This window comes from Oncorhynchus keta, chromosome 17, assembly GCF_023373465.1.
Source record: "Oncorhynchus keta strain PuntledgeMale-10-30-2019 chromosome 17, Oket_V2, whole genome shotgun sequence".
NCBI classification, from domain to species: domain Eukaryota; kingdom Metazoa; phylum Chordata; class Actinopteri; order Salmoniformes; family Salmonidae; genus Oncorhynchus; species Oncorhynchus keta.
In genome coordinates, this window is record NC_068437.1 from 39,727,425 (window position 1) to 39,754,971 (window position 27,547).

Below are 27,547 nucleotides of genomic sequence, written 5' to 3' on the forward strand. Positions count from 1 at the left end.
ATGTCATCTAGTCTGGCCTAGTACTCATGTTTGTGTATTATAGAAAAACAAAGGATTTGTTGAGATCTTGTCTTCATTGTTTTAGATGCTTATCATCATTGCAGTTTTGGAAATCTCATCCAAATAGGCCATATATTGAATGGATATCATACTATAATGTACAGTATCAGTATAGTAGTTCCTCATCAGACTAGGCCACGGTTTTGAAAACAGGTGTAGACTAACAAAATGCTTACTTACTTTTCAATCAGAAATCCTTGTGACCCCACATTACTTTCTCTGCTTTTTATTCATTTATGTTTTTTTTGACTCCCTGCGCTCCCCCCATCACTCAGTCAGCCCAGTCACCCACTAATCACTACCCCTCCATCTTCCTATCGCTTCACTCACTCGCTCCTCTCACTCGCCAGCCTACCCTACTTCTGTCTGTCCTCCCTCCCGCTGCAGTCATACACCTGTCTAATGAAACTCTAATGAAACTCTAAATGCAGCTGGCAAATCAATGACTGTGATTTTTTAAAATTCTCCCCTCTCTCTCTCCCACACCCTCTCTCAATCTCTAAATATACCCTTTTTTTTCTTATTATATATAATCTTGCTCCTGTACCTTTCTCCTCTCTTCCCCCTTCTCTCTCTCCCTCCCTCTGTCTTTTGTCCTCTCACCTCCTACTCCTGTTCCTCTCTACTTTCTTTTATCCTCCTCTCTCTCTCTCTCTCTCTCTCTCTCTCTCTCTCTCTCTCTCTCTCTCTCTCTCTCTCTCTCTCTCTCTCTCTGTCTCTCTTTCTCTCTGTCTCTCTGTCTCTCTTTCTCTCTTTCTCTGTCTCTCTGTCTCTTTCTCTCACTGTCTCTCTCTCTTTCTCTCACTGTCTCTCTCTCTTTCTCTCTCTCTCTCTGTCTCTCTCTCTCTGTGTCCTCTATCCTCAGCTCCAGGCTCCCAGTGTGAAGGGCTTTGACTTTGCAAAGCTGCACCTGGGCCAGCACAGTAAAGATGACATCATGGTAATCCAGGAGCCTGGTGCCCCCGGGCCCCCACCACCCATCTCCAACACCAAGGAGAGTGCCGCCACCTCCAAGAACGGTGAGGTCCCCACCCCCAGGTCAAAAGGGACCTCCGTCTCCTCCACCAAGGCGTCCCGCAGCACACGCAGGCGAGGAAGGTCAGTAGCCCCCCACAGTTTTTGTGACTGCGTGCTTGCTTGTTTGCGTGCTCCTCATTCACCTCAGCAGAGAGATTCAAGTAGAAAAATGCTTTGAAAGATGTTCCATTCACAACAGAACATCTTAAACAATTATTAATACAATACAGTACAATATATATTTGTTGTCTTTTGTTAGGGGAATTCCTTCTATGCGATATAAGCCAGGTAGAAAATATAAAAGCAGTAACATGTACTTTCTACTGTTGCCCGCTCAGTCGGCACCATGACCTACACACCCGTTTCGGAGTAACCTAACGCTGGCCTCTTCACAGTCACACCACCTCAGCTAAATCAATGGTGTCAATACGAGATGGTCTATTCTCGTGAGACAGAATGGTCGCTCTGACTAAAAGATCATTTCTTCTCGCTAATTGCTTTAGCTAATAGCAGATAAATTAGGCTTGAATGCTAGAGTGGCAGTGAGCACTCTCAATCCGGTGATGAGTGTGATGGGTTGCTGTCACATTGTCACTAATGTAGAGCATTAAAAGAGATGTCTTCCATTCTGGACAGCTGTTCTAAAAGTGTTGGATAGGAATTTAATGATACTGTCAATGGGAATAATACTGGTGATCGATTATGACAAAAAGCCATTACAAAAAGGATTTCCCCTGCTGGATTGATAACTATAGTGTTTTGTTCTGTTGACCTATTTTTAAAAGCAATTATTTTGTTCATTAAAATAACATCAAATTGATCAGAAATACAATGTAGATATTGTTAATGTTGTAAATGACTATTGTAGCAGGAAACGGCTGATTTAAAAAAAAATGTAATATCTACATAGGCGTACAGAGGCTCATTATCAGCAACCTTCACTTCTGTGTTCCAATGGCACGTGATGGTTGCTGATAATGAGCCTCTGTACGCCTATGTAGATATTCCATTTAAAAAATCTGCCGTTTCCAGCTCCAATAGTTATTTACAACATTAACAATATCTACACTGTATTTCTGATCAATTTGATGTTATTTTAATTAACAAAATAATTGCTTTTAAAAACAAGGACATTTCTAAGTGACCCCAAACTTTTGAACGGTAGTGTATGTGTGGCACGTATCGTATGTGTTCTTACATGTGTGCATGTACACCTATTTGCTTCAATGACATGGGTGTGCGTGTTTTCAGGGACAGGATCTCTCCGTCGGACAGGGACTCCATGGTGAGCGCTGGGTCCGGTGATCGTGAGAAGGAGTTAGCCGAGGAGAACCTGAGAGCCTTCGCCATGCCCAACGACAGCAAGCAGGCCCGCAAGATCCCAATCAATGTTTTAAATGGCAAGTGTCCATGGCAACATTGGATCACATCCATGCTCTCACATACACAAAGAGAAGAGGAGAAGGAGAGGGGAGAGAGACAAAGAGAAAGAGCAACTCATGTTGAGAGGTTAAACAGGAGAATAGAGAGACTGAGGAAGAGATACAAGCAACTGATGGATAGACCAGGAGTGAAGGAGAGACAGAGAGACAGAAGGAAGAGAGACTGAGGAAGAGATACAAGCAACTGATGGATAGACCAGGAGCGAAGGAGAGACAGAGAGACAGAAGGAAGAGAGACTGAGGAAGAGATACAAGCAACTGATGGATAGACCAGGAGCGAAGGAGAGACAGAGAGACAGAAGGAAGAGAGACTGCGTTAGTGTGAAAGGGGGGTAGGCCTGTCTAGTGCCCCTCTGGCCTGGTTGCTTGAGTGTGTAAACTGCAGACAGGGTCAACGCCAGCCACGCACAGACTGAACCTGACTCACCACAGAGGAAAAGTTCCAGCAGTACGACGTCACATCCCTTCCTCCTGCACGCTGCCGTACACTCACACACACTCACATTGTGTCTTACCAACACACGCACACTGCCTCTCTCACGCACACTGCCTCTCTCACACACACACTGCCTCTCTCACACACACACTGCCTCTCTCACACACACACTACCTCTCATAAACACACACTGCCTCTCTCACACACACACTACCTCTCATAAACACACACTACCTCTCGCACACACACACACTACCTCTCGCACACACATTCTACCTCTCAAGGCTGCTCCTCAGCATGCTAAACACAGCCTCTGTCCCTTTTCCCCTCAGTCTAAATAGGCTTAGCTGAGGCTAGGAGACCAAATGTTATTATCAGCACTGGCATTTCTTCTTCTAAATGAGTTGCTCTGTCCTCTGTCTGTCCTGATTCTGCTATATCCTGACATAGCACTCAGAGTAGTGTATACACATAGTCCAAGACCTGACATAGCACTCAGTAGTGTATACACATGGTCTAAGACCTGACATAGCGTATACACATGGTCCAAGACCTAACATAGCACTCAGTAGTGTATACACATGGTCCAATACCTGACATAGCACTCAGAGTAGTGTATACACATGCTCCGAGACCTGACATAGCACTCAGAGTAGTGTATACACATAGTCCAAGACCTGACATAGCATATGCACATGGTACAAGACCTGACATAGCACTCAGAGTAGTGTATACACATGGTCCAAGACCTGACATAGCACTCAGAGTAGTGTATAAACATGCTCCGAGACCTGACATAGCACTCAGAGTAGTGTATACACATAGTCCAATACCTGACATAGCACTCAGAGTAGTGTATACACATGCTCCGAGACCTGACATAGCACTCAGAGTAGTGTATACACATAGTCCAAGACCTGACATAGCATATGCACATGGTACAAGACCTGACATAGCACTCAGAGTAGTGTATACACATGGTCCAATACCTGACATAGCACTCAGAGTAGTGTATACACATGCTCCGAGACCTGACATAGCACTCAGAGTAGTGTATACACATAGTCCAAGACCTGACATAGCATATGCACATGGTACAAGACCTGACATAGCACTCAGAGTAGTGTATACACATGGTCCAAGACCTGACATAGCACTCAGAGTAGCGTATACACATGGTCCAAGACCTGACATAGCACTCAGAGTAGTGTATACACATAGTCCAAGACCTGACATAGCATATGCACATGGTACAAGACCTGACATAGCACTCAGAGTAGTGTATACACATGGTCCAAGACCTGACATAGCACTCAGAGTAGTGTATACACATAGTCCAAGACCTGACATAGCACTCAGAGTAGTGTATACACATAGTCCAAGACCTGACATAGCATATGCACATGGTACAAGACCTGACATAGCACTCAGAGTAGTGTATACACATAGTCCAAGACCTGACATAGCATATGCACATGGTACAAGACCTGACATAGCACTCAGAGTAGTGTATACACATGGTCCAAGACCTGACATAGCACTCAGAGTAGTGTATACACATGGTCCAAGACCTGACATAGCACTCAGAGTAGTGTATACACATAGTCCAAGACCTGACATAGCATATGCACATGGTACAAGACCTGACATAGCACTCAGAGTAGTGTATACACATGGTCCAAGACCTGACATAGCACTCAGAGTAGTGTATACACATAGTCCAAGACCTGACATAGCACTCAGAGTAGTGTATACACATAGTCCAAGACCTGACATAGCATATGCACATGGTACAAGACCTGACATAGCACTCAGAGTAGTGTATACACATGGTCCAAGACCTGACATAGCACTCAGAGTAGTGTATACACATAGTCCAAGACCTGACATAGCATATGCACATGGTACAAGACCTGACATAGCACTCAGAGTAGTGTATACACATGGTCCAAGACCTGACATAGCACTCAGAGTAGTGTATACACATAGTCCAAGACCTGACATAGCATATGCACATGGTACAAGACCTGACATAGCACTCAGAGTAGTGTATACACAACTATGATGAGATAGTGCAGAGCTATGCTAAGACTTGAAGTATTTTTTCTAATGTCTGAGACTGTCTCTGACCTAGGTCAATTGAAATGTGAGGACAAACTGTAGCTTATGTCAATATATTTCAAACAGGATTGCATTCTTTTTAACTTCTATCTTGCTTTCTGTCTGCTGTTTTCCTTTAACTTTGTGGCTTGCAGGAAAGAATAGAATTGGTAAGAGTTATTCTTCTGTCTGTCAGTGTTGTAGACATGAGGCTTCGTGACTTGTAGCTGCTGTCTGTGTGACCGTGATCTGACGTCCATTATGTTGTGATTGCTTTGTGTTGTGCATCTCATCAATCACCACTATTGAGCTGTCACCTCCCAGAGGTGGGGAACAATGAATCTTGAATAACAAGCTTAGACCTTTTTATTGTAGTTCCTTGTAGGCTACCAAACATCTGAATACGTGTCTAACATTGGTAAACATCAGACTTGTCATCATTACAAATCATCTGGTTAATGGTTAAATGATTCATCCAATTCAGTGCTGATAAGAATCATCCCTGCACAGAGAATGCTAGTTAATGTAAAAGAGAATTTGAGAACATTTATTCTCATTGACTTCCCTTGCTGAATAAAGGATTTGCCCCCTGGTGGTGTAAAGAGTTACATGACACCTGTGACATTTTTATTTAACCTTTACTTAACTAGGCAAGTCAGTTATGAATAAATTCTTATTTACAATGACGGCCTACACCGGCCAAACCCAGACGACCCTTTGCCAATTGTGCACCGCCCTATGGGACTCCCAATCACGTCCAGTTGTGATACAGCCTGGAATCGAACTAGGGTGTTTGTAGTGGTGCCTCTAGAACTGAGATGCAGTGCCTTAGACCGCTGCGCCCCTCGGGAGCCCCTTCAAACTTCCAGACCTTGCCTGGTTGTGATGTTGACCTTAATCAATCTCCCTGGTCTCTTTCAGGTCCTCCTCCCATGAACGGCCATGACGAGCATCTCTCCTCTACCTCCATCTTTGAGCATGTGGACCGCATGTCGCGCTCGGCCGACGGCACCCGTCGCCTGTCCAATAAGATTCAGCTGATCGCCATGCAGCCCATGGCTGTCCCGCCCCAGCACCACAGCCCCACTGTCAACGGTATTAACGGCAGAGGGCCAGAGACACACAACAGCTTTAACAAGGAGGTGAGACACTGACCCGCCCACACACTAACACTCTTACTCAGACATGTATACAGGTTACAGTAATGTCATTCATTACCTTACATGGAGCATGTATAAACAGTAGACGTCTGTGATCCTCTCTATTCTCCCTCCTGTCTGGACATACAGAGAAAATTGATTTTATGTCAATGAGACTAACCTACAGAGTGTAGAAAAAATCAGGAACACCTGCCCTTTCATGACATAGACTGACCAGGTGAAAGCTAGGATCCCTTATTGATGTCACTTGTTAAATTCACTTCAATCAGTGTGGATTAAGGAGAGGAGACAGGTTAAAGAAAGATTTTTAAGCCTTGATTGTATGTTTGTGCCATTCTGAGGCTGAATGGCAAGACAAAATATTGAAGTGCCTTTGAACGGGGTATGGTAGTATGTGCCAGGCACACCGGTTTGAGTGTGTCAAGAACTGCAACGCTGCTGGGTTTTTCACATCCAACAATTTCCTGTGTGTATCAGGAATGGTCCACCACCCAAAGGACATCCAAACCATTTGACACAACTGTGGGAAGCATTGGAGTCAATATGGGCAGCATCCCTGTGGAACGCTTTCAACAACTTGTAGAGTCCATGCCCTGACGAATTGAGGCTGTTCTGAGGGCAAAAAGGGGTGCAACTCAATATTAGGAAGGGGTTCCTCATGTGTTATACACTCAGTGAATATGAATCATGGTTAAATGAAATAAACATTATGTATAGTAAAGTTGCGACTAGCCAGGTGTTTCTCACTGCAGTCATGTCTATTACTTAGATCCAGGTGGCGTTGAGGCATAAGTCTGAGATCGAGCACCACCGTAACAAGATCCGTCTGCGGGCCAAGAGGAAGGGTCACTATGACTTCCCGGCCATGGACGACCTGGTGGACAACGGTCTGACCACTGACCCCAAGGACCAGGACCACATCTACCACAAGGCCCAGATGCAGATCGACAAGATCCTGAACCCTGACATTCACATGCCCTCACTGTTCATGGAGCCTAAAAAGAGGTCAGGTTTTTTGGGGGTAGGGGAGGGGTAGGGTGCACACAGGGAGGGGTGTGTGTACAGAAGGCAACATGTATCGGAGAAAGCTGCACACTGAAAAAAGTTAAATCTAAGCAAGTCTAAAGATCTGATATTGAGTGATAATTCACTTAAAAAAAAGCTTTTCTTTCCAAGCTAAATTATCAAATGTCATATTTCAAGATATTTTTAAAGATATTTCACCTTGATCGTCTTAAGTGTAGTTTTAATAAAATCATTTTATTTTTTTTAACCTTTTATTTAACCAGGAAAAACCCATTGAGACCCAGAGTCTCTTTTTCAAGGGAGACATGGCCAAGGCAGCAACAATCAATACATTACATCATGAAAACATACAACAATACAATACAACAACATGATCCTGCCTAAGAAAAGCATTTACACTCTTCTGTAACAGAGTCCACCATCAATATTTTTTATTAATTAATTTAATTCAGTGTCACTAACATATCTAGATGAAGTATGGATTGTAGACTATTCCATATGTCTGGTGCACAAGAAGAAGGCAGTCTTGCCTAATGCTGTGAATGTCCTGGGGACTTTAAGTAGCAACCACTTAGCAGAACGGGTATGGTAACTGCTGGTGGTGTAGGAGACCAGACTACAGAGGTAAAGAGGGAATTCACCCAAAAGGGCTTTGTAGATGAACACATACAAATGTATCTTTCTGCGCATATAAAGTGAGGTCCAACCTACCATTTGGTACAAGGTGCAATAGTGGGTGAGTGACTTGGCATTTGTAATAAAGCGCAAGGATGCATGATAAACAGAGTCCAGTCTCTGCAAGACGGAAGTTGAATGCATATACACAAATCACCATAATCAATTACAGAGAGAAAAGTGGCCTGAACAAGCTTTTTTCTATCCATAAGCAAGCCTTATTATTACATTTACATTGTTATGAAAATAAAAACCCAATTTCAATTGAAGCTTTGTCACAAGATTATCCACATGAACGTTAAAGGACAACTTGTCATCCAACCAAATACCTCTGTATTTTTTTATTGAATATCCCAAACATACAATATACTTGTAGTGAGGCTGCTCAACTACTACATCATACCAGTCATCAACAGACTCCCATTCAGAGCGACACACAGAAGCATCCAGGGGCAATGCCCTGCTCAAGGGCACGTCGACAGATCTCCCACCAGGCCAAATACCGAGGTATTTATAGGAAGACACTTTTCCAATGGATAAGCCACCAGATGTGACAATGCTAATATTCTCTGGCAGAGTTCTAGCTCTGGTAAAGGTCATGAATTTATTTTTTGTATATTCAAGACCAGTTTTTCAGTGACCGAGAAGCAGTCTAGAGCTCTTCAACAGCCTGAACCAGAGAAGGAGCATATGAATATATGACTATCATCTGTAACTTTGCTGGTTGCATCCCATTTCCCAAATCATGAATACAAATTGAGAACAACACAGGAGCTAAACGGAACCCTGGGGCACACCTCTATTAATCTAAAGAAAGCTAGTTCCTAAATGACTTGTATTACTCTTTATTTTTGTTAAAATAAGCAAAATTATCTGCCAATGACGTTAGATAATTTAGCTAGATAATTATTTTTAAGTTAATTATCACTCTTGTGATATCAGTATGTCTGTATGTTTCTCGTTTTAAAACTTATTCTCAAGAGAATTAGTCATCCAGCTATTTTTGCAAATGACTGTCAGAGAAAAATCATTTTTGGAGATGTTCACCATCCAGAAATGTTTTGACAAATTTGTTTTGTTGTGATAACTTTGAATTGAGAAACTTTCAGTGTCTTTCAGATTGTTCCGCACTGCATGTGTTTAGCAGTCACAATGAGGAGAAATCTACCAGTGTGAGAGACATTTTGACATTTGACATTTTCCACATTTTGTTATGTTACAGCCTTATTCTAAAATGTATTAAATATAACATTTTCCTCATCAGTCTACACATAATACCCAACAATGGCAAAGTGAAAACAGGTTTTTAGAAATGGTAGTACATTTATAATAAAATAAAATAAAAACAGAAATAGCTTATTTACATAAGTATTCAGACCCTTTGCTATAAGACTCGAAATTGAGCTCAGTTGCGTCCTGTTTCCATTGACCATCCTTGAGATGTTTCTACAACTTGGAGTCCACTTGTTGTAAATTCAATTGATTGGACATGATTTGGAAAGGTACACACCTGTCTATATAAGGTCCCACAGTTGACCGTGCATGTCAGAGCAAAAACCAAGCCATGAGGTCGAAGGAGTTGTCCTTAGAGCCCCAAGACAGGACTGTGTCGAGGCACAGATCTGGGGAAGGGTACCAAAACATTTCTGAAGCATTGAATGTCCCCAAGAACCTAGTGGCCTCCATCATTCTTAAATGGAAGAAGTTTGGAACCACCAAGACTCTTCCTAGAGCTGGCCATCTGGCCAAACTGAGCAATCGGGAGAAAGGCCTTGGTTAGGGAGGTGACCAAGATCCTGATGGTCACTCTGACAGAGCTTCAGAGTTCCTCTGTGGAGATGGGAGAACCTTCCAGAAGGACAAACATCTCTGCAGCACTCCATCAATCAGGCCTTTATCGTGGAGTGACCAGACGGAAGCCACTCCTCAGTAAAAGACACATGACAGCCACCGCTTGGAGTTTGGTCAAAAGGCACCTAAAGATTCTTACACCGTGAGGAACAAGATTCTCTGGTCTGATGAAACCAAAATTGAATTCTTTGGCCTGAATGCCAAGCGTTACATCTGGAGGGCACCTGGCGCCATCCCTACGGTGAAGCATGGTGGTGGCAGCATCATGCTGTGGGGATATTTTTCAGCGGCAGGGACTGGGAGACTAGTCAGGATCTTATTAAAGATGAATGGAGCAAAGTACAGAGCGATCCTTGATGAAAAACTGCTCCAGAGCACTCAGGACCTCAGACTGAGGCGAAGGTTCACCTTCCGACAGGAAAACAACCCTAAGCACTCAGCTAAGACAGCGCAGGAGTGGCTTCGGGACAAGTCTCTGAATGTCCTTTAGTAGCCCTGCCAGAGCCCGGACTTGAACCTGGTTGAACATCTCTGGAGAGACCTGAAAATAGCTGTGCAGCAACACTCCCAATCCAACCTGACAGCTTGAGAGGATCTCCAGAGAGGAATGAGCGAAACTCCCCAAATACAGGTGTGCCAAGCTTGTAGCGTCAGACCCAAGAAGACTCGGTTGTAATCGCTGCCAAAGGTGCTTCAACAAAGTACTGAATAAAGGGTCTGAATGTTTAAAACTTTTTTTGCTTTGTCATTATGGGGTATTGTGTGTAGATTGAGGGGATAAAAACAATTTATTCCATTTTAGAATAAGGCTGTAACAAAATGTGGAACTATTCAAGGGGTCTGAAAATGTTCTAAATGCACTGTCTAACATATTATAAAAATGCTCCTTCAGTTTGTAAACATGTTAGGGAAACAGAAAAAGCTATCTCCCTTAAATAATAAACCCTGAACAGTCGGATGTCTCTATTCAAATTGCTGGGATTCCATTCCAAATGACCAGTAGATGATTCCTGGCCTACAAGTTTGGATTCTGTCTCTGTGGTTGCATCTGGAATAGAGCCCTATTCCCTATATAGCACACTACTTCTGAGTGTACTTCTTTTGAATGCACTATACGGAATAGGGTGCCATTTTCAGACCAGGTGGTCAATATTTGTGAGCTATAGGGAATATGTTTGTCGATGTGTGTTTTCTCTTCCATGAAGTGAGGGAAGCAACTGTATGTAAAGGTGGGCTACTACTCTGTATTGACATGTGTCTCTCAGTGGCAGGGGGAGGCGTTCTCCCAAGCAGAGGAAGAAGCACCAGCTGAACGGCAGCCTGACTGACGCAGACAAGGACCGGCTCATCTCCAACGACAGTGACGGCACCTACAGGAAATACCCTGGGGTCAACAACGTGGCCTATGTGGTGGGTATACCTGTGGAACATATTGTATACACCAGTGGAGGCTGGTGGGAGGAGCTATAAGGACTGACTCATTGTAATGGCTGGAATGGGAAATGAACAGAATCAAACATATGGAAGCCACGTTTGAGTCCGTTCCATTTATCCCATTCTATATTCCTTCTATAGCTCCTCCCATCAGCCTCCACTGGTACACTCACACAGATAAACATACATCAATTTTCCTCCAATGGAGATCTCAACCAGAGCCAGGATAAAAGGGTGCTTTAAAAGTCAGTGCCATAATGTTAACAGAGAGAGATGGTCCGGGTCCAGACGTAACATACTGTACATTAAACATGAATGTTAATTTCCCCCCTCTCCTCTCTTAACATTTGTAATACATTAGAAAAATTGAGTCTCTTATTGTCAGAGTTAGTACGGTCAAGAAAATCCTGTCATGGAATTTTAAAATAGTATTTTCCAGGCCTGGAAAATTTTGGGAAATGATCAAATCTGAAAAGTTTTGGAAAAGTCATGGAAATTAATTTAATAATTTCTGTTAATGTTATTTATTTTATCAATCAACTAAAAAATCAACATATCAGCCATGGTTAGAATGACACTTCAGCAGTCTGTGTTTGCAAGACGAGTGGGCCGTCGGACATTGCAGCATCAGGTAGACCTAGCCTATAAAATATGATACAGAACAGACTAACTATGTAGCCATTTTAAAACAAATGTTGTACCCTCTAGTTAACTGATAGCATGTATTATTGTTTTCGTCATCTCCCCAAAAACTTTCCACCGACATCACAAATAAGGCCATACAAAGTAGATTCATATGATTCATTTAAACAATTCACTTCGCCATTGTATTAGTTGGGATTCGGTTCAATCGTGGTGACTCTAATCATTTGAATCAAAATCATTTTTGATTCTTGAACATTAATTTTAGGAAAAATATTAGATTTGATGATGCCTCCAGTTGATTTGGGCATCCAGTGTATTGGCATCAAATGTATTTGGTTGTAATTTTGCAGTGTTTTACATCACGGGTGGTCAACCATCATCCAGGAGCACTAATGGGTGCGCAGGGTTTTATTCCAGTCCCCCTCTGACAAACTACATTTTAGAAATGTGCTTCTCAACCAGACCTTGATAAACTGGCTCTGATGTGTTTGAGCAGGGCTTGATCAAAAGCCTGCACACCTAATTTCTCTCCAGACTGAGGGTTGACTACATGTGTTTTATACAGTTGCCTAACATGTATTCTACTTTGGGGGGTTGTTAAGTTCCTTGCTCAACAACAGGAGAGGGTATGGGATCAGAGAGCAGGCGCACAGTGTCTATCACATTACACTTACTTTTGTATACGTACATAGAGACGCCGCCAATAGTTGGTCATGGAAATTTGGTTAAATGTCGTGGGGAAGTCATGGGAAAATCATGAAATTCCATCTCAAAATGTGTATGAACCCTGTATTGTTCCCAGTCGGACCCTGACCAGGCCCCAGAGTCTGGGACCCCCTCCCCCAACGACGACGTGTTCCTGGGCCCCATCTCGCCGCCTCCGGGGCACGCCCCTCCCCCGCCCCCCTACATGCCCCCCCAGCCCTCCATCGAGGAGGCCAGGCAGCAGATGCACTCCCTGCTGGACGATGCCTTCGCCCTGGTCTCCCCCACCTCCCAGGGCAGCACGGCCGGCATCACCCTGCCCGGTGTCAACTCCAACCCCCCCAGCTCCAGCCCCCCACCTCGTGGTGGAGCCCGCCCCTGGGGTACTACCTACCCAGCCCTCAGCCCGTTCTCCTCAGTAAGTACTAGGCCTTTCAATAGACCTATTGATTACCTAGCACAACTGTACTGTAAATGTGACTTCAGCCTGCTCTGGAATACTCTAGATATATGTTCTGATTTAAATTAACTCTGATTAAATTAGAAAGATTTACAATATTATATATACTGAGTATACCAAACATTAGGAACACCTTCCTAATATGGAGCATCAACCCCTATTTGCCCTCAGAACAGCATCAATTTGTCAGGGCATAGGCTCTACAAGGTGTCGAAAGCGTTCCACAGGGATGTTGGCCCATGTTGACTCCATTGCTTTCCACAGTTCTGTCAAGTTGGCTGGATGTGCTTTGGCCCATGTTGACTCCATTGCTTTCCACAGTTCTGTCAAGTTGGCTGGATGTGCTTTGGGTCGTGGACCATTTTTGATACACACAGGAAACATTTGTGTGTGGAAAAACCCAGCAGCTTGAGACAAACTGGTGCGCCCTCTAAATGGCACACGTACACAATTGTCACACGTGTGTGACTGGCACACGTGTCTCAATTGTCTCGAGGCTTAAAAATGCTTCTTTAACCTGTCTCCTCCCCTTCATCTACAATGATTCAAGTGGATTTAACAAGTGACATCAATAATATTTTTAAATTGTAATTCAACTAGGCAAGTCAGTTAAGAAGAAATTCTTATTTACAATGACGGCCCACCCTGGCCAACGCTGGGCCCATTGTGCGCCACCCAATCACGGCCAGATGTGATGTAGCCTGGATTCAAACCAGGCACTGCAGTGACGCTTCTTGCACTGAGATACAGTGCCTTAGACTGCTGCGCCACTCGGGAGGCCAATAAGGGATCATAGATTTCACCTGGATGGAAAAGGCAGGTGTTCTTAATGTTTTGTATACTCAGGCGAAGGAGCAGTATATCATAAATTATGTATATGAATCAGGGAGTTTCCAGTCCTGATGCAAAGGCTTCAAACAAATACCAACACTATATTTATAGTGGATATGCCATCGCTTTAGATTTACACTGCATTCCTTTCTTAAATATAACACTGTCTGCTGTTCAAAATTCATTTTAGGGCATTTGAACCAAGACCAGAACATATATGTTACAGATTATAGGCTATTTGATCAAAGCAAATAGTCTATTCAGCTGCTCTAAATAAATATTTTCTTAGACCGTTCCTGTTTTGTTTTATAAATTTCACCCCCAGTCATTTGAAATGAATTCAGAGAGTAAGAGCTCTGTCTAAAACCAGCCCAATATATAACCAGTTAGCTAGCTCAGGTGTAGAAAGAGTTCTGAATCCCTCTGTTCTGGTTCAAATAACATCCAACAGAAACCAGAAAAGCCTTTCCTGCAAAACACCAATTACTGTGCTGTACGATTCTAGACTCTCAGCCAAAATGTATCAAAGGGTAAGGTAAAATTCAGTCAATAGAAATATCCATGTTATGCTCCAGCTTTATCTTGATTTATTATGGGTTATTGGGTGATATCTGTTTTGATTGTACATGATCTGCAAGCTTCAGTGATGTCCCTGGAGTCTACCCAGTGTCTGTGTGTCTTTGTCCTGTTTCTCTCCTCAGAGATACGCTGAGTTAGGAATGTCCCCTCCTTCACTCCAAGGCTTACTACAGAGGTGAGTAGCTTACCAGAGATACAATATCATGTGTATATGCGTCATAATATGTTATTGAATGTAATACTATGTGTAGATAACTAACTCTGAGAGAAAAGGAGGAGTATTTTTTTATTAAGTTTTCCTCAGATGACTCTAGGCTACATTGATCCATACATTATCTATAGTTATTTAGTTGGGGGATGCTCTCCCTTGCAGGTGTCTATCCGCAGGCCAGGGAGTTGGGCCTCATACATAATTTAGTCTGGACCATCTTTATTTGATGGGCTCCTAAATGCCCAATAAAACACAGACATGGTGGCGATTGCTTTGGTCGATCTTCTTTTGGATAATTGATGAGTTTACACACCCACGCAAATACTTATATGGAGAGACACGCGTGTACATGTCACACACACAAACACACATACCACACATACCACACACTGAAATATTGACCGACACTTCTGTACAGTTGATGCACGATACAATGGAAGCTATGATATTGTTCTGTAGGAACAGTATTTGAGATTGTGTGTATTTCAGACAGGGCCTGGGCTCCAACTACCCACCAGGTGACCCAGGACATGTTGACCAGCTCCCTCCAGAGAGCCACTACTCCACCAGGGGCCTGTACACTGAAGACCTGCCCTCCTCTACCAGGCCACGGCCAGTAGGGGGCACCACAGGTACACATACGAGTGCACACACACGCACACACACACACACACACACACACACACACACACACACACACACACACACAGCTCACCATTCACTGAATGTATACCATTGCGTTTAACCCAGACCACTCACCCCCTCCCATAAACCTGCCAGCCTCAAACAGCCTTGCCTCTATTGAATCATTAAAGAGTCTGGGGTTGGCTGTTGGCTTGCTGTGAGAGTTCATATACAGTTGAAGTCGGAAGTTTACATACACTTAGGTTGGAATCATTAAGACTCGTTTTTCAACCACTCCACTTCTTGTTAACAAACTATAGTTTTGGCAAGTTGGTTAGGACATCTACTTTGTGCATGACACAATACATTTTTTACAACAATTGTTTACAGACAGATTATTTCACTTTTAAATCACTGTATCACAATTCCAGTGGGTCAGAAGTTTACATACACTAAGTTGACTGTGCCTTTAAACAGCTCGGAAAATCCCTGAAAATGATGTCATTGCTTTAGAAGCTTCTGATGGTCTAATTGACATAATTTGAGTCAATTGGAGGTGTACCTGTGGATGTATTTCAAGGCCTACCTTCAAACTCAGTGCCTTTTGTTAATCTCATGGGAAAATCAAAGGAAATCAGCCAAGATCTCAGAAGAAACATATTGTAGCCCTCCACAAGTCTGGTTCATCCTTGGGAGCAATTTCCAAATGCCAAAGGTACCACGTTCATCTGTACGAGCAATAGTATGCAAGTATAAACACCATGGGACCACGCAGTCGTCATACCGCTCAGGAAGGAGACCCATTCTGTCTCCTAGAGATTAATGTACTGTGGTGCCACAAGTGCAAATCAATCCCAGAACAACAGCAAAGGACCATGTGAAGATGCTGGAGGAAACAGATACAAAAGTATCTATATCCACAGTTAAACGAGTCCTATATAGACATAACCTGAAAGGCCACTCAGCAAGGAAGAAGCCACTGCTCCAAAACCGCCATAAAAAAAGTCAGACTGCTGTTTGCAACTGCACATGGGGGCAAAGATCATACTTTTTGGAGAAATGTCCTCTGGTCTGATGAAACAAAAATAGAACTGTTTGGCCATAATGACCATCGTTATGTTTGGAGGAAAATGGGGGAGGCTTGAAAGCCGATGAACACCATCCCAACCGTGAAGCACGGGGTTTGCAGCATCATGTTGTGGGGGTGCTTTGCTGCAGGAGGGACTGGTGCACTTCACAAAATGAATGGGGAAATTATGTGGATATATTGAAGCAACATCTCAAGACATCAGTCAGGAAGTTAAAGCTTTTTTGCAAATCGGTCTTCCAAATGGACAATGACCCCAAGCATACTTCCAAAGTTGTAGCAAAATAGCTTAAGGACAACAAAGTCAAGGTATTGGAGTGGCCATCACAAAGCCCTGATCTCAATCCTATAGACAATTTGTGGGCAGAACTGAAAAAGTGTGTGTGAGCAAGGAGGCCTACAAACCTGACTCAGTTACACCAGCTCTGTCAGGAGGAATGGGCCAAAATTCACCCAATTTATTGTGGGAAGCTTGTGGAAGGCTACCTCAAACGTTTGACCCAAGTTAAACAATTTAAAGGCAATGCTACCAAATACTAATTGAGTGTGTGTAAACTTCTGACCCACTGGGTATGATGAAAGAAATAAAAGCTGAAATAAATCATTCTCTCTTCTATTATTCTGACATTTCACATTCTTAAAATAAAGTGGTGATCCTAAGACAGGGAATTTTTACATGGATTAAATGTCAGGAATTGTGAAAAACTGAGTTTAAATGTATTTGGCTAAGGTGTATGTAAACTTCCGACTTCAACTCTATATGTGGACTCTGCCTGATGGAGTGCTGGTGCTGCACAGAGTGCATTTCAACTGAAGGATTGCATCAAAGCATATTAGAAGTGACAGCGGATTAAGTGTAAAAAATGGCTGAGGGTTGATGTGTTTTTTGTGTGTGTGTGTGTGTGTGTGTGTGTTGTGTGTGTGTGTGTGTGTGTGTGTGTGCGCGTATCTGTTTGTAGGTAACCAGCTCAATCACCTGAACCAGGTGGATCTTGGGAGCCGGATCAAGGGGGGGTACCCATTAGGTGGCAGGGCACCTCCAGGTCAGACTGGAGGCTCAGGCTGGGCACCCTACTCTGACGGTGACTTCAGACCCACCAGAGACCCTGTGAGTCCTGCTCTGGCTTCACACTGCCTTATGAGACTTACTGTACCTCCATTTTCCTCTTCAAGCTGTCCTCTAAATATACAGGACAATGGCATGATTGTTGTTCTATGCTCTATTGCTGCTGCATATCTGTTTGACTTCTGTAGATCTGGATGTTGGTTCTGTCTGTCTTTGGCTATGCCAGATTAAGTGATATGACATGCTATTCTATAAAATCCTTTCTCTGTAATTAATATTACCTGATTGAGCTAATCATGTAAATGTATTTAACTAGAGAGTCGCTGCACCACAAAATAATATTTATAGAGCTGTTATCTTCCGAATAAACTCTTAAAGACCTAGTAATAATTTACATCAATAGCAGTCAATATTGATCTTCACCTTAATTCAGTCTCATCTGAAAATGGTAAATTCTTGGTTATCTTCACGAACCCTGGCTAACAAGTTGAATCAGCAATACAAAATTGGGTTTAATTATTTATTTACGAAATACCTAACTAATCACACAGAATTACATATACAAAGAATGAATCATACCTTGATTACAAATTACGTCATAAAGGAAAACGTCCCTAGCGGGCGGAACAGATATGACAGCTGGTTACACAAAAGAAAAGGGGCTGGGTTTGAGTGAAGGAGCGGGAAGACTGAGGGACAAAGGGAAGAAGCTGTGCCCGTGTAAATACAGTATCTTATGCATTCTAAATTACAGCCCATTTAGAAAATGAAAATGCAATAAATATTTACTCTGAGCTGCACTTCGGTAGGTTGGTGGTAGATGGAAGGCCGTGTTGCCAAACCGAGTCCTTTGTCCTTTGAAGAATGTCTCTGGTGGTCAATTGGATACGTTGTAGTAACGTCTTTGTGTGGTAGATGGAATACTCTGTCTGTTCTTTCCTAGCCCGTGTTTGCAGCTGCTGTTGCTAACTCAACGGCTAGGAGGTATCACTTCTGTAGTGAATAAGAGTTCAAAGTTCATACCATTCACAACCAAAGCTCACACTGAAGTTGGCTTAGTTCTGTAGTTGGCATGTTAGTCCTTTTAATGCAGAGGCTGTAGACCTCACGTACTTGGAACAGGAGGTTATATTGTCGTCAAGGCTTTATGTCCCTTCACAGGGGCGAGCTACTGATTGAGCAGAGCCCTAACCTCATGAAAACCCAAATCTCTCATTTGGAAGCTAAAATTACATTTAATCTCTTCACCAATAATTTTATATTCAAACATTTAAATTGAACAACAATTCCATGTGAATCCAATAACTACAATGTGCAGACTTTCCACTGTAGAGTTTGTCATCTTATCATTGATGAGAATGTCTCAGATGACAACCGAACTGACATCATATTCATTAAGTATCACCGCATATGTTCAATTGGTCGGATTACCAGAATATAGTTCATTTCCCCCCACCTTCTGATGTTCCCAGAATCTCTATGTTAACGAAGGGATTTTCAAATTTCACATCAGTAGGGTAGAGAGAGGAAAAATGGGGGAAGAGGTATTTATGACTGTCATAAACCTACCCCCAGGCCAACGTCATGACAGTTCACTCTAGTTCTTCTACCTCCCAGCTGTCAATCTGTACATGAACTATCCCTTAATATATATCGATAAGTGTAGTGATATGTCCTCTTTTCTCCTTAACTCTTCTCTTTTTCCTCTTCTTCGTTCCCTCCTTCCCTGTGTGCTTCAGGTTCTTCTGGGCTACCCTGACTCCTCCTCCTCTATGTTCCAGATGCCTAGTAGGAGTTCCCTAAGGGAGCCCTCTGCCCACCTGGACATCTACCCCCCCGAGGAGTCCTCTCCCCCAAACCACTCCTCAGCCTCCCTCATCAAGGCCATCAGGGAGGAGCTGCTGCGCCTCTCTCAGAAACAGCAAGCCGTGCCCAGTTACCACAGCTGAGACAGACGGCCTCCTCTGGTCCTCAGTGAACCTCTACTGCTACATCCACCAGTCGTATCGCTGCCCCTGCCTGCCTGCTCCAACCTAGCAATGCTTCCCATGGAAGTTCTGTTGTACAGAAGAGAGACAGTACTCCTGGGCTGCGTCAAGGTGGCTATTGGCAAACTAGTCCAAACTCAATGAGATGACATCATATATGCCACTAGTAGCCTAAGCATAGATGGGGTCATTATATGAATGACCTGTTCTCTAAGCTCTGGCTCTCTGACCCAGACCCCTGTACCTGACCCAGACTGTCCTATAGCATACAGTGTACTACAGTATAAGTGACCCTAGAGGTTTAAGGGAGAAGGTGTGAACTGAATGGTTGGCCATGACCACTGATCCCTGCCCAGTTGTTTTTCATTTGAGGTGTTGCTTTTGTTCTTTTTAAACAGCAGTCTAGACTGTGTGTGTGTGATGATGATGATGATGATGATAATAAGCAATGTGGTTTGATATTCTCTCTCATGCTGCCTTGACATCCTAACAATATTTTACAGTACAGTGGTCTTTCTCTATCAGTAGGACATCTTTCATTTAGGCTCCAAACATTGATACCATGTTACCTTTTAACTGTGATGCTTCTTACCATTACAATACAGGTTTTGTTTTTGAAGAGGCTCTTCTCCTCCATCATCTTCTGGTGCTTCTTTAAACGCTTTGTGTTTTCTGCCATGATATGGAGGGGTGATATGCACACACTCCATGAAACCAGTTGTCCCAGGTGCTGGATGAAGCTGTTCTACATTGTTTTACGCCTTGAGCCACACAATGCCTTGTGTTGTGACAGAGTGAGTCAGTTCAACTGTCTCAATCTACTATACAGCTAAGGTCAGAGTTCGGGGGGACAACACTAGACACAAAGAGCTGCAATAATTATACTGCAGCAACTCCCATACATTATTATTTATTTGACCAGGAAGGGCTCATTGAGATTTGAAATCTCTTTTTCAAGAGCGTCCTGGCAAAGATGAGCAGCACCAAGTCATTACACCATAACAGACAAACTACAAGTAATCTAGTAAAAACCACAGGGATATAACGAAATCATAAAACAACAAAGGCATTCCAAGGCGATGGCGCAGAGTACATAAAAGCCCTTTTACCAAATTCAGTTTGGACATACGGAACAGTTAGCAGGATTAAGTCCTGTGAACGAAGAGAGTACCCACCACATTTCTGAAGAAAAGAAAATGCCCACATAAAATGGTAATAAACATTACTTTACCAATGCAACTACATTGACTTTGTTGTCAACATCTTCAGCACAATGTCCACATTTGACCTTATATATCCAGGTTGTTGAGGATGCTACCTTGTTAGGACTTTAAATTCCAACATATGGTGAACCTACATGACAACATTATTTCTATAGTTATTACACTAAGATCATTTATTGTGTATAATAATTCATTTGTGGCATTTTATAAAATGTTCTGACCTGCAAACAAATCAAAGTGATTGACAGTACCTTTACATGCAGATTGCAGCGCCTATTCAATGTTATTAAGCTAATAGATCCAGGCATGCAATCTGATCTATTTCATTCACTGTATGCAAACTACTGGGTTGCACTTGGCTTTTCTCAGTGAATATCCTTCAAGTCACACCAACTGAAATGTAATTGAAAGATTCATAGGTCAAGTCAATTATGCATTGTATTGCTGAAGGAAATGCAGTATTTTCTCAGCTGAGAAACTGGGTCAGTGCTCACACTCGTTCAATCTCCAGGGTATTTATTCTTCATCTATTTCCTCCTTTTTCCACGCAGTATTGAAATGTTCAGCTACATGTACTGTGTTTTAATTGTTCGCAGTTTACTGCTCAGTCAATCTGTCAACTTGAGATGTTTTGTGCATATTATGTTATTTTTATTCTTGAATGGACTTGCCTCGTGTTTTATTTCCTCCATTTGTCTTTGTTCAATATTTTTTTTACATTTTGTTCAGTAACATTTTCAACAAACTCCACACACATTGCTTTGCTGTGGGCATTGAAGTGATATTTCAATAAAATAAAATAAAAGAGAAATTATTGATTTTAGTTGTAGGGTTAAACTACATTTATTCACTGACTTGGATGAATTAATACTATATCAGTGTTGAACATTGTCCCAAATACTGTATATCCCAGTTTCACTCCACAACACTCTTATCCAAAGCAACTTACAGGAGAAATTAGGGTTAAGTGCCTTGCATAAGGGAACATCGACAGATTTTTCTCCTAGTCAGCTCAGGGATTTGAACTAGTGGCCTTGTGGTTACTGGCCTAACACTCTTAACCACTAGGCTACCTGCACCGGCTACAGTACTATACACCAGACACACACTACTATGGCTCCTCATGACCAACATGTACCTTATGGATCCCCCTCCCTTTGGTGCTCTCATACTAATGTCCCCCATCCTGTCTCATTCTACTTGCCTGTCTGTCTGTTCGAGAGTCTTAACCAGGCTCTGTTCACTCCAACAACCATTGACTGTTTTGGATCATAGTACAGTATGGCATTTTGTAACTACTGTAGTCTCAATATTAAGTTACAGGATTTTCTCTCAACAAGGGTTCTATAGGTCTTAACAGTTGGTGCTAAAGTGTGTGGTTTATTACCATCTAATATTCAACACTGTTTCTGGATGTAGATTTGCACCCATGCAGTTAGATTGTAAACTGAGTTACCTGTAGTGATTTGACTCCTAGTTGGTCTGATTGGCTTCATTCACAACACTGTGCTGTACCATACTGTACTGGAGAAGAGGGTCTGTTAAATGACAATGTACAATGTACTGTATGCCTCCACCTGCTGGTTCTGCAACTCCCATGCACATCTCTCAGATTTAGTGAGAGATGTTTTCCCTTTGTTTTTGACTGTTGTCTTGTTTTATTGTGAAGATCATACTTTGTGTTGGCTGGACCAACCATGTTTAATGTGTTTGACTTGTTGAGTTGCATGTTTCATTCATGTACACTACCGTTCTAAAGTTTGGGGTCACTTAGAAATGTCCTTGTTTTTGAAAGAAAAGCACATTTTTCAGAAATACAGTGTAGACATTGTTAATGTTGTGACTATTGTAGCTGGAAACGACAATTTTTTGTTATGGAATATCTACATAAGTGTACAGAGGCCCATTATCAGCAACCCATCACTCCTGTGTTCCAATGGCACGTTGTGTTAGCTGATCCAAGTTTATCCTTTTAAAAGGCAGAGTTGCAAAGAAAAATCCATATCTCAGACTGGCCAATAAAAGATTGAGATGGGCAACAGAACACAGACACTGGACAGAGGAACTCTGCCTAGAAGGCCAGCATCCCAGAGTTGCCTCTTCACTGTTGACGTTGAGACTGGTACTATTTAATGAAGCTGCCAGTTGAGTACTTGAGAGGCGTCTGTTTCTCTAACTAGACACAAATGTACTTGTTCTCTTGCTCATTTGTGCACCGGGGCCTCCCACTCCTCTTTCTATTCTGATTAGAGCCAGTTTGCGCTGTTCTGTGAAGAGTGTAGTACACAGCATTGTATTAGATCTTTAGTATCTTGGCAATTTCTCACATGGAATAGCCTTCATTTCTCAGAACAAGAATAGACTGATGAGTTTCAGAAGAAAGTTATTTGTTTCTGGCCATTGAGAGCCTGTAATCAAAGCCACAAATGCTGAAGCTCCAGATACTCAACTAGTCTAAAGAAGGCCAGTTTTATTGCTTTTTTAATCAGAACAACAGCTTTCAGCTGTGCTAACATAATTGCAAAAGGGTTTTCTAATGATCAATTAGCCTTTTAAAAGGATAAACTTGGATTAGCTAACACAACGTGCCACTGGAACACAGGAGTGATGATTGCTGAAAATGGGCCTCTGTACTCCTATGTAGATATTCCATTTTAAAATCTGACGTTTCCAGCTACAATAGTCATTTACAACATTAACAATGTCTACACTGTATAACAATGTCTACACTGTATTTCTGATCAATTTGATGTGATTTCAATGGTCGAAAAAATGTGCTTTTCTTTCAAAAAGGATATTTCTAAGTGACTCCAAACTTTTGAACAGTAGTGTAAGGCTGTGTGTGGTTTGTTTTCCATTTGTGTTGTGCATGCTGTTCCAAAAGAAACACTTTTAAAAACCAATGAAACCCAAGTTGCATGTGTCCTAAGTTATTTAATACTGTGGTATTCTATCGCCATGATTATAACATGCAACTGATTAAGAAGCAAAACATATTTCATTCTCACATAACAGCTGCTTATCATTCTAATTTTCCCCTGAAAGTATTTTGTAAAATGATAATTATGTATTTTGCAGAGCACACAATTTCTCTGTATATGCAGTTTATTTCTTAATACAGTTATCTTAGCAGTGCTGTTTCATCCAGGGAGGTCCATTTGTTTTCATAGGCTGCTACAGTAATGCAGTGATGTCTGAATACGTTAAGTACCAGATGCAACCACACGGTGGTGCCATCTCATTACAAAATACCACGTGGTGAGCTTCATTCACTTCTAAACAAAGAGAACTCTCCTCTGTTGAAAGTGAGGTCATCACTCTTGTAAGAGGGGTGAGTGTGTGTTTGAGTAAATATGTAGTTCACAGGAGATGGTTGGCACCTTTATTGGGGAGAACGGGCTCGTGGTAATGACTGGAGCAGAATCAGTGGAATGGTATCAAATACATCAAAAACATGGTTTCCAGGTGTTTGATGCCATTACATTTGCGCCGTTCCAGACATTATTATGAGCCGTCCTCCCCTCAGCAGCCTCCACTGGTGTAGTTGTGTGTGTGGCATCATTTAGCCTAACACAGATACTTGATAATGTACGAAATGTTCTCCCTTTAAACATTTTAGACCCTGGCAACAATGAGGGAGTGTGGAGAATGTGTTAAGCATGAATGGATGAATGTGCATCTGTGGCCTCCAGGCATCAATGTCATTTGTAGTGATAAACAGTGTAGGTGCATAACTGCTCATAAGAGATGTGGAATCAGCAAAGGTACAGTATCAAAACTTAAAACTGTACGCATTGTTACCAATGGAAACCCACTCCACTCACTACTAAGACAACCAAAGCCTATCATAATGTAGGCTACTGTTTGTTTCCAGTACCTTTACATTGGTGCCTTTTTGATGTGTGGTTGCTAGGACACAGACCCACTAGAGCTCCCAGCCTCCCACTGTGTTTACCATGTCATTCACAGGGTTAGTAGCATTGACAGTAGCTAATGTGCTCCTATGTTGCACAAGCTGCACTTACAACAATGTCGGCTCAGGTGCTTTAGCATGGTAGTACGGAGGGAGTGGTGAATGGGGATTGATGACTGATTTGGATGACAGGTGTCAACGGTATTGACTACCAGTCTGTGAGGTACGATAGAACATTCCCTTGAGGGAATCCAGTAGTAAAGAAATGTGAAGATACGTGTTTCAAAATTGCCCTTTGAATGTAGTGTGCTACAGTAGTGTTTTCACACCAGACAATACACTACCCATTACAATTGACTGAATATCATATTTCCATCATTTTCATCCCATGTGTGATCAAAGGTGTGATCTTTGAAGACATATTTCACAATGTTTAGTAGGCACTAGTTTGTATCAAGCCTGTCTTGAGCATTCGGCCATAGGTTGTCATCGGCTTCGCTCTAAATATCCTCATTTTTTATGCATCTTGGGAAAAATCTTTTGTCATGGCGAATCCAAGCCTGACATACAGTGACTGAGTGTTTAAAACATTAAGAACACCTTCCTAATATTGAGTTGCAACCCCTCCCCTTTGCCCTCAGAACAGCCTCAATTTGTCGGGGCATGGACTCCACAAGGTGTCGGAAGCGTTCCACTGGGATGCTGGGATGCTGGCCCATATTGACTCCAATGCTTTCCACAGTTGTGTCAAATTGACTGGATGTCCTTTGGGTGGAGGACCATTCTTTATACACACGGGAAACTGTTTGTGAAAAACACAGCTGTCTTTCAGTTCTTGACACAAACCGGTGTGCCTGGCACCTACTGCCACACCCCATTCACAGGCACTTCAATATTTTGTCTGGCCCATTCACCATCTGAATGACACGCATACACAATCCATGTCTCAATTGTCTCAAGGTTTTAAAATCTTTCTTTAATCTGTCTCCTCCCCTTCATCTACACTGATTGAAGTGGATTTAACAAGTGACATCAATAAGCGATCATAGCTTTCACCTGGTCTATGTTATGGAAAGAGCAGGTGTTCATAATGTTTTGTAGACTTAGTGTAGGTCTGTATTGAAATCTTTGCATGCTCCATCCATGGCCTGAAGGAGGGTGGTACGCTCATGGGGGTAGCAATTATACATCTTCCACTTGTGTTGTACTTATTTGTCTATTTGGATCCACATTAGCTTCTGCAGAAGCAGCAGCTACTCCTTCTGAGGTCAACAAAACACACAAAATGTGACAAGTAACAAAACACTGATACATTGATAGACAAGGACAGTCACACAAATGTAACATACTGTACAACGATACAAACAATACAACTAAAAAACAATACAAAACAATACAACTAAATACAAACAATACAACTAAAAAACAATACAAACAATACAACTAAATACAAACAATACAACTAAAGCACAATACAAACAATACAACTAAAAAACAATACAAAACAATACAACTAAATACAAACAATACAACTAAAAAACAATACAAACAATACAACTAAAGCACAATACAAACAATACAACTAAATACAAAACAATACAACTAAAAAACAATACAAACAATACAACTAAAAAACAATACAAAACAATACAACTAAATACAAACAATACAACTAAAACATTTACATTTACATTTAAGTCATTTACAGACGCTCTTATCCAAACGACTTACAAATTGGTGCACACACCTTATGACAACCAATGGAACAGCCACTTGCATCTACATCTTGTTGGGGGAGAAGGGGGTGAGAAGGATTACTTACCCTTACTTACCCTATCCTAGGTATTCCTTGAAGAGGTGGGGTTTCAGGTGTCTCCGGAAGGTGGTGATTGACTCCGCTGTCCTGGCGTCGTAGGGAGTTTGTTCCACCATTGGGGGCCAGAGCAGCGAACAGTTTTGACTGGGCTGAGCGGGAACTGTACTTCCTCAGTGGTAGGGAAGCAGGCCAGAGGTGGATGAACGCAGTGCCCTTGTTTGGGTGTAGGGCCTGATCAGAGCCTGGAGGTACTGAGGTGCCGTTCCCCTCACAGCTCCTAAAAGCACCATGGTCAGCGGATAGCTTCAACTGGAAGCCAAAGAGCGGAGGAGCGGGGTGACGTGAAGAACTTGGGAAGGTTGAACACCAACGGGCTGCGGCGTTCTGGATGAGTTGTAGGGGTTTAATGGCACAGGCAGGGAGCCCAGCCAACAGCGAGTTGCAGTAATCAAGACGGGAGATGACAAGTGCCTGGATTAGGACCTGCGCCGCTTCCTGTGTGAGGCAGGGTCGTACTCTGCGGATGTTGTAGAGCATGAACCTACAGGAACGGGACACCGCCTTGATGTTAGTTGAGAACGTCAGGGTGTTGTCCAGGATAAAAAAAGGTTATTAGCGCTCTGGGAGGAGGACACAATGGAGTTGTCAACCGTGATGGCGAGATCATGGAACGGGCAGTCCTTCCCCGGGAGGAAGAGGAGCTCCGTCTTGCCGAGGTTCAGCTTGAGGTGGTGATCCGTCATCCACACTGATATGTCTGCCAGACATGCAGAAACCTGGTCAGCAATGATAGGAGAGACCATGTGAGGTTATGACAGAGCTAAAGTGACTTGGTGTATAGCGAGAATAAAGAGGGCCTAGAACAGAGCCCTGGGGACACCAGTGGTGAGAGCGCGTGGTGAGGAGACAGATTCTCGCCACGCCACCTGGTAGGAGCGACCTGTCAGGTAGGACGCAGCGTGGGCCGCGCCGGAGATGCCCAACTCGGAGAGGGTGGAGAGGAGGATCTGATGGTTCACAGTATCGAAGGCAGCCGATAGGTCTAGAAGGATGAGAGCAGAGGAGAAAACAAGCTTTACAGTGCGGACAATACGTGATACATAAAAAACTATACAAAACAATACAACTAAATACAAACAATACAACTAAAAAACAATACAAAACAATACAACTAAATACAAACAATACAACTAAATAC

The 27,547-nt window shown here is 42.5% G+C and overlaps 1 protein-coding gene across 5 annotated transcripts in view; it reads left to right on the forward strand.

The window, feature by feature from the left end:
• LOC118372022 (UPF0606 protein KIAA1549-like) overlaps positions 1–23,533 on the forward strand; it is a 79,133-nt gene extending 55,600 nt beyond the window's left edge. For 3 of the 5 annotated variants that reach the window (XM_052466023.1, XM_052466026.1, XM_035757722.2), the window contains 10 exons: positions 926–1,158; positions 2,329–2,477; positions 5,977–6,197; positions 6,985–7,220; positions 11,033–11,177; positions 12,649–12,969; positions 14,544–14,596; positions 15,122–15,264; positions 17,303–17,451; positions 19,149–23,533. In XM_052466023.1, coding sequence (XP_052321983.1) covers positions 926–1,158; positions 2,329–2,477; positions 5,977–6,197; positions 6,985–7,220; positions 11,033–11,177; positions 12,649–12,969; positions 14,544–14,596; positions 15,122–15,264; positions 17,303–17,451; positions 19,149–19,358 — 1,860 coding nt within the window. In that variant the 3' untranslated portion in view covers positions 19,359–23,533. The remainder of the gene's footprint in view (positions 1–925; positions 1,159–2,328; positions 2,478–5,976; positions 6,198–6,984; positions 7,221–11,032; positions 11,178–12,648; positions 12,970–14,543; positions 14,597–15,121; positions 15,265–17,302; positions 17,452–19,148) is intronic. The other 2 variants (XM_052466025.1, XM_052466024.1) reach the window with 2 other exon arrangements.
• Positions 23,534–27,547: the final 4,014 nt, after the last annotated feature.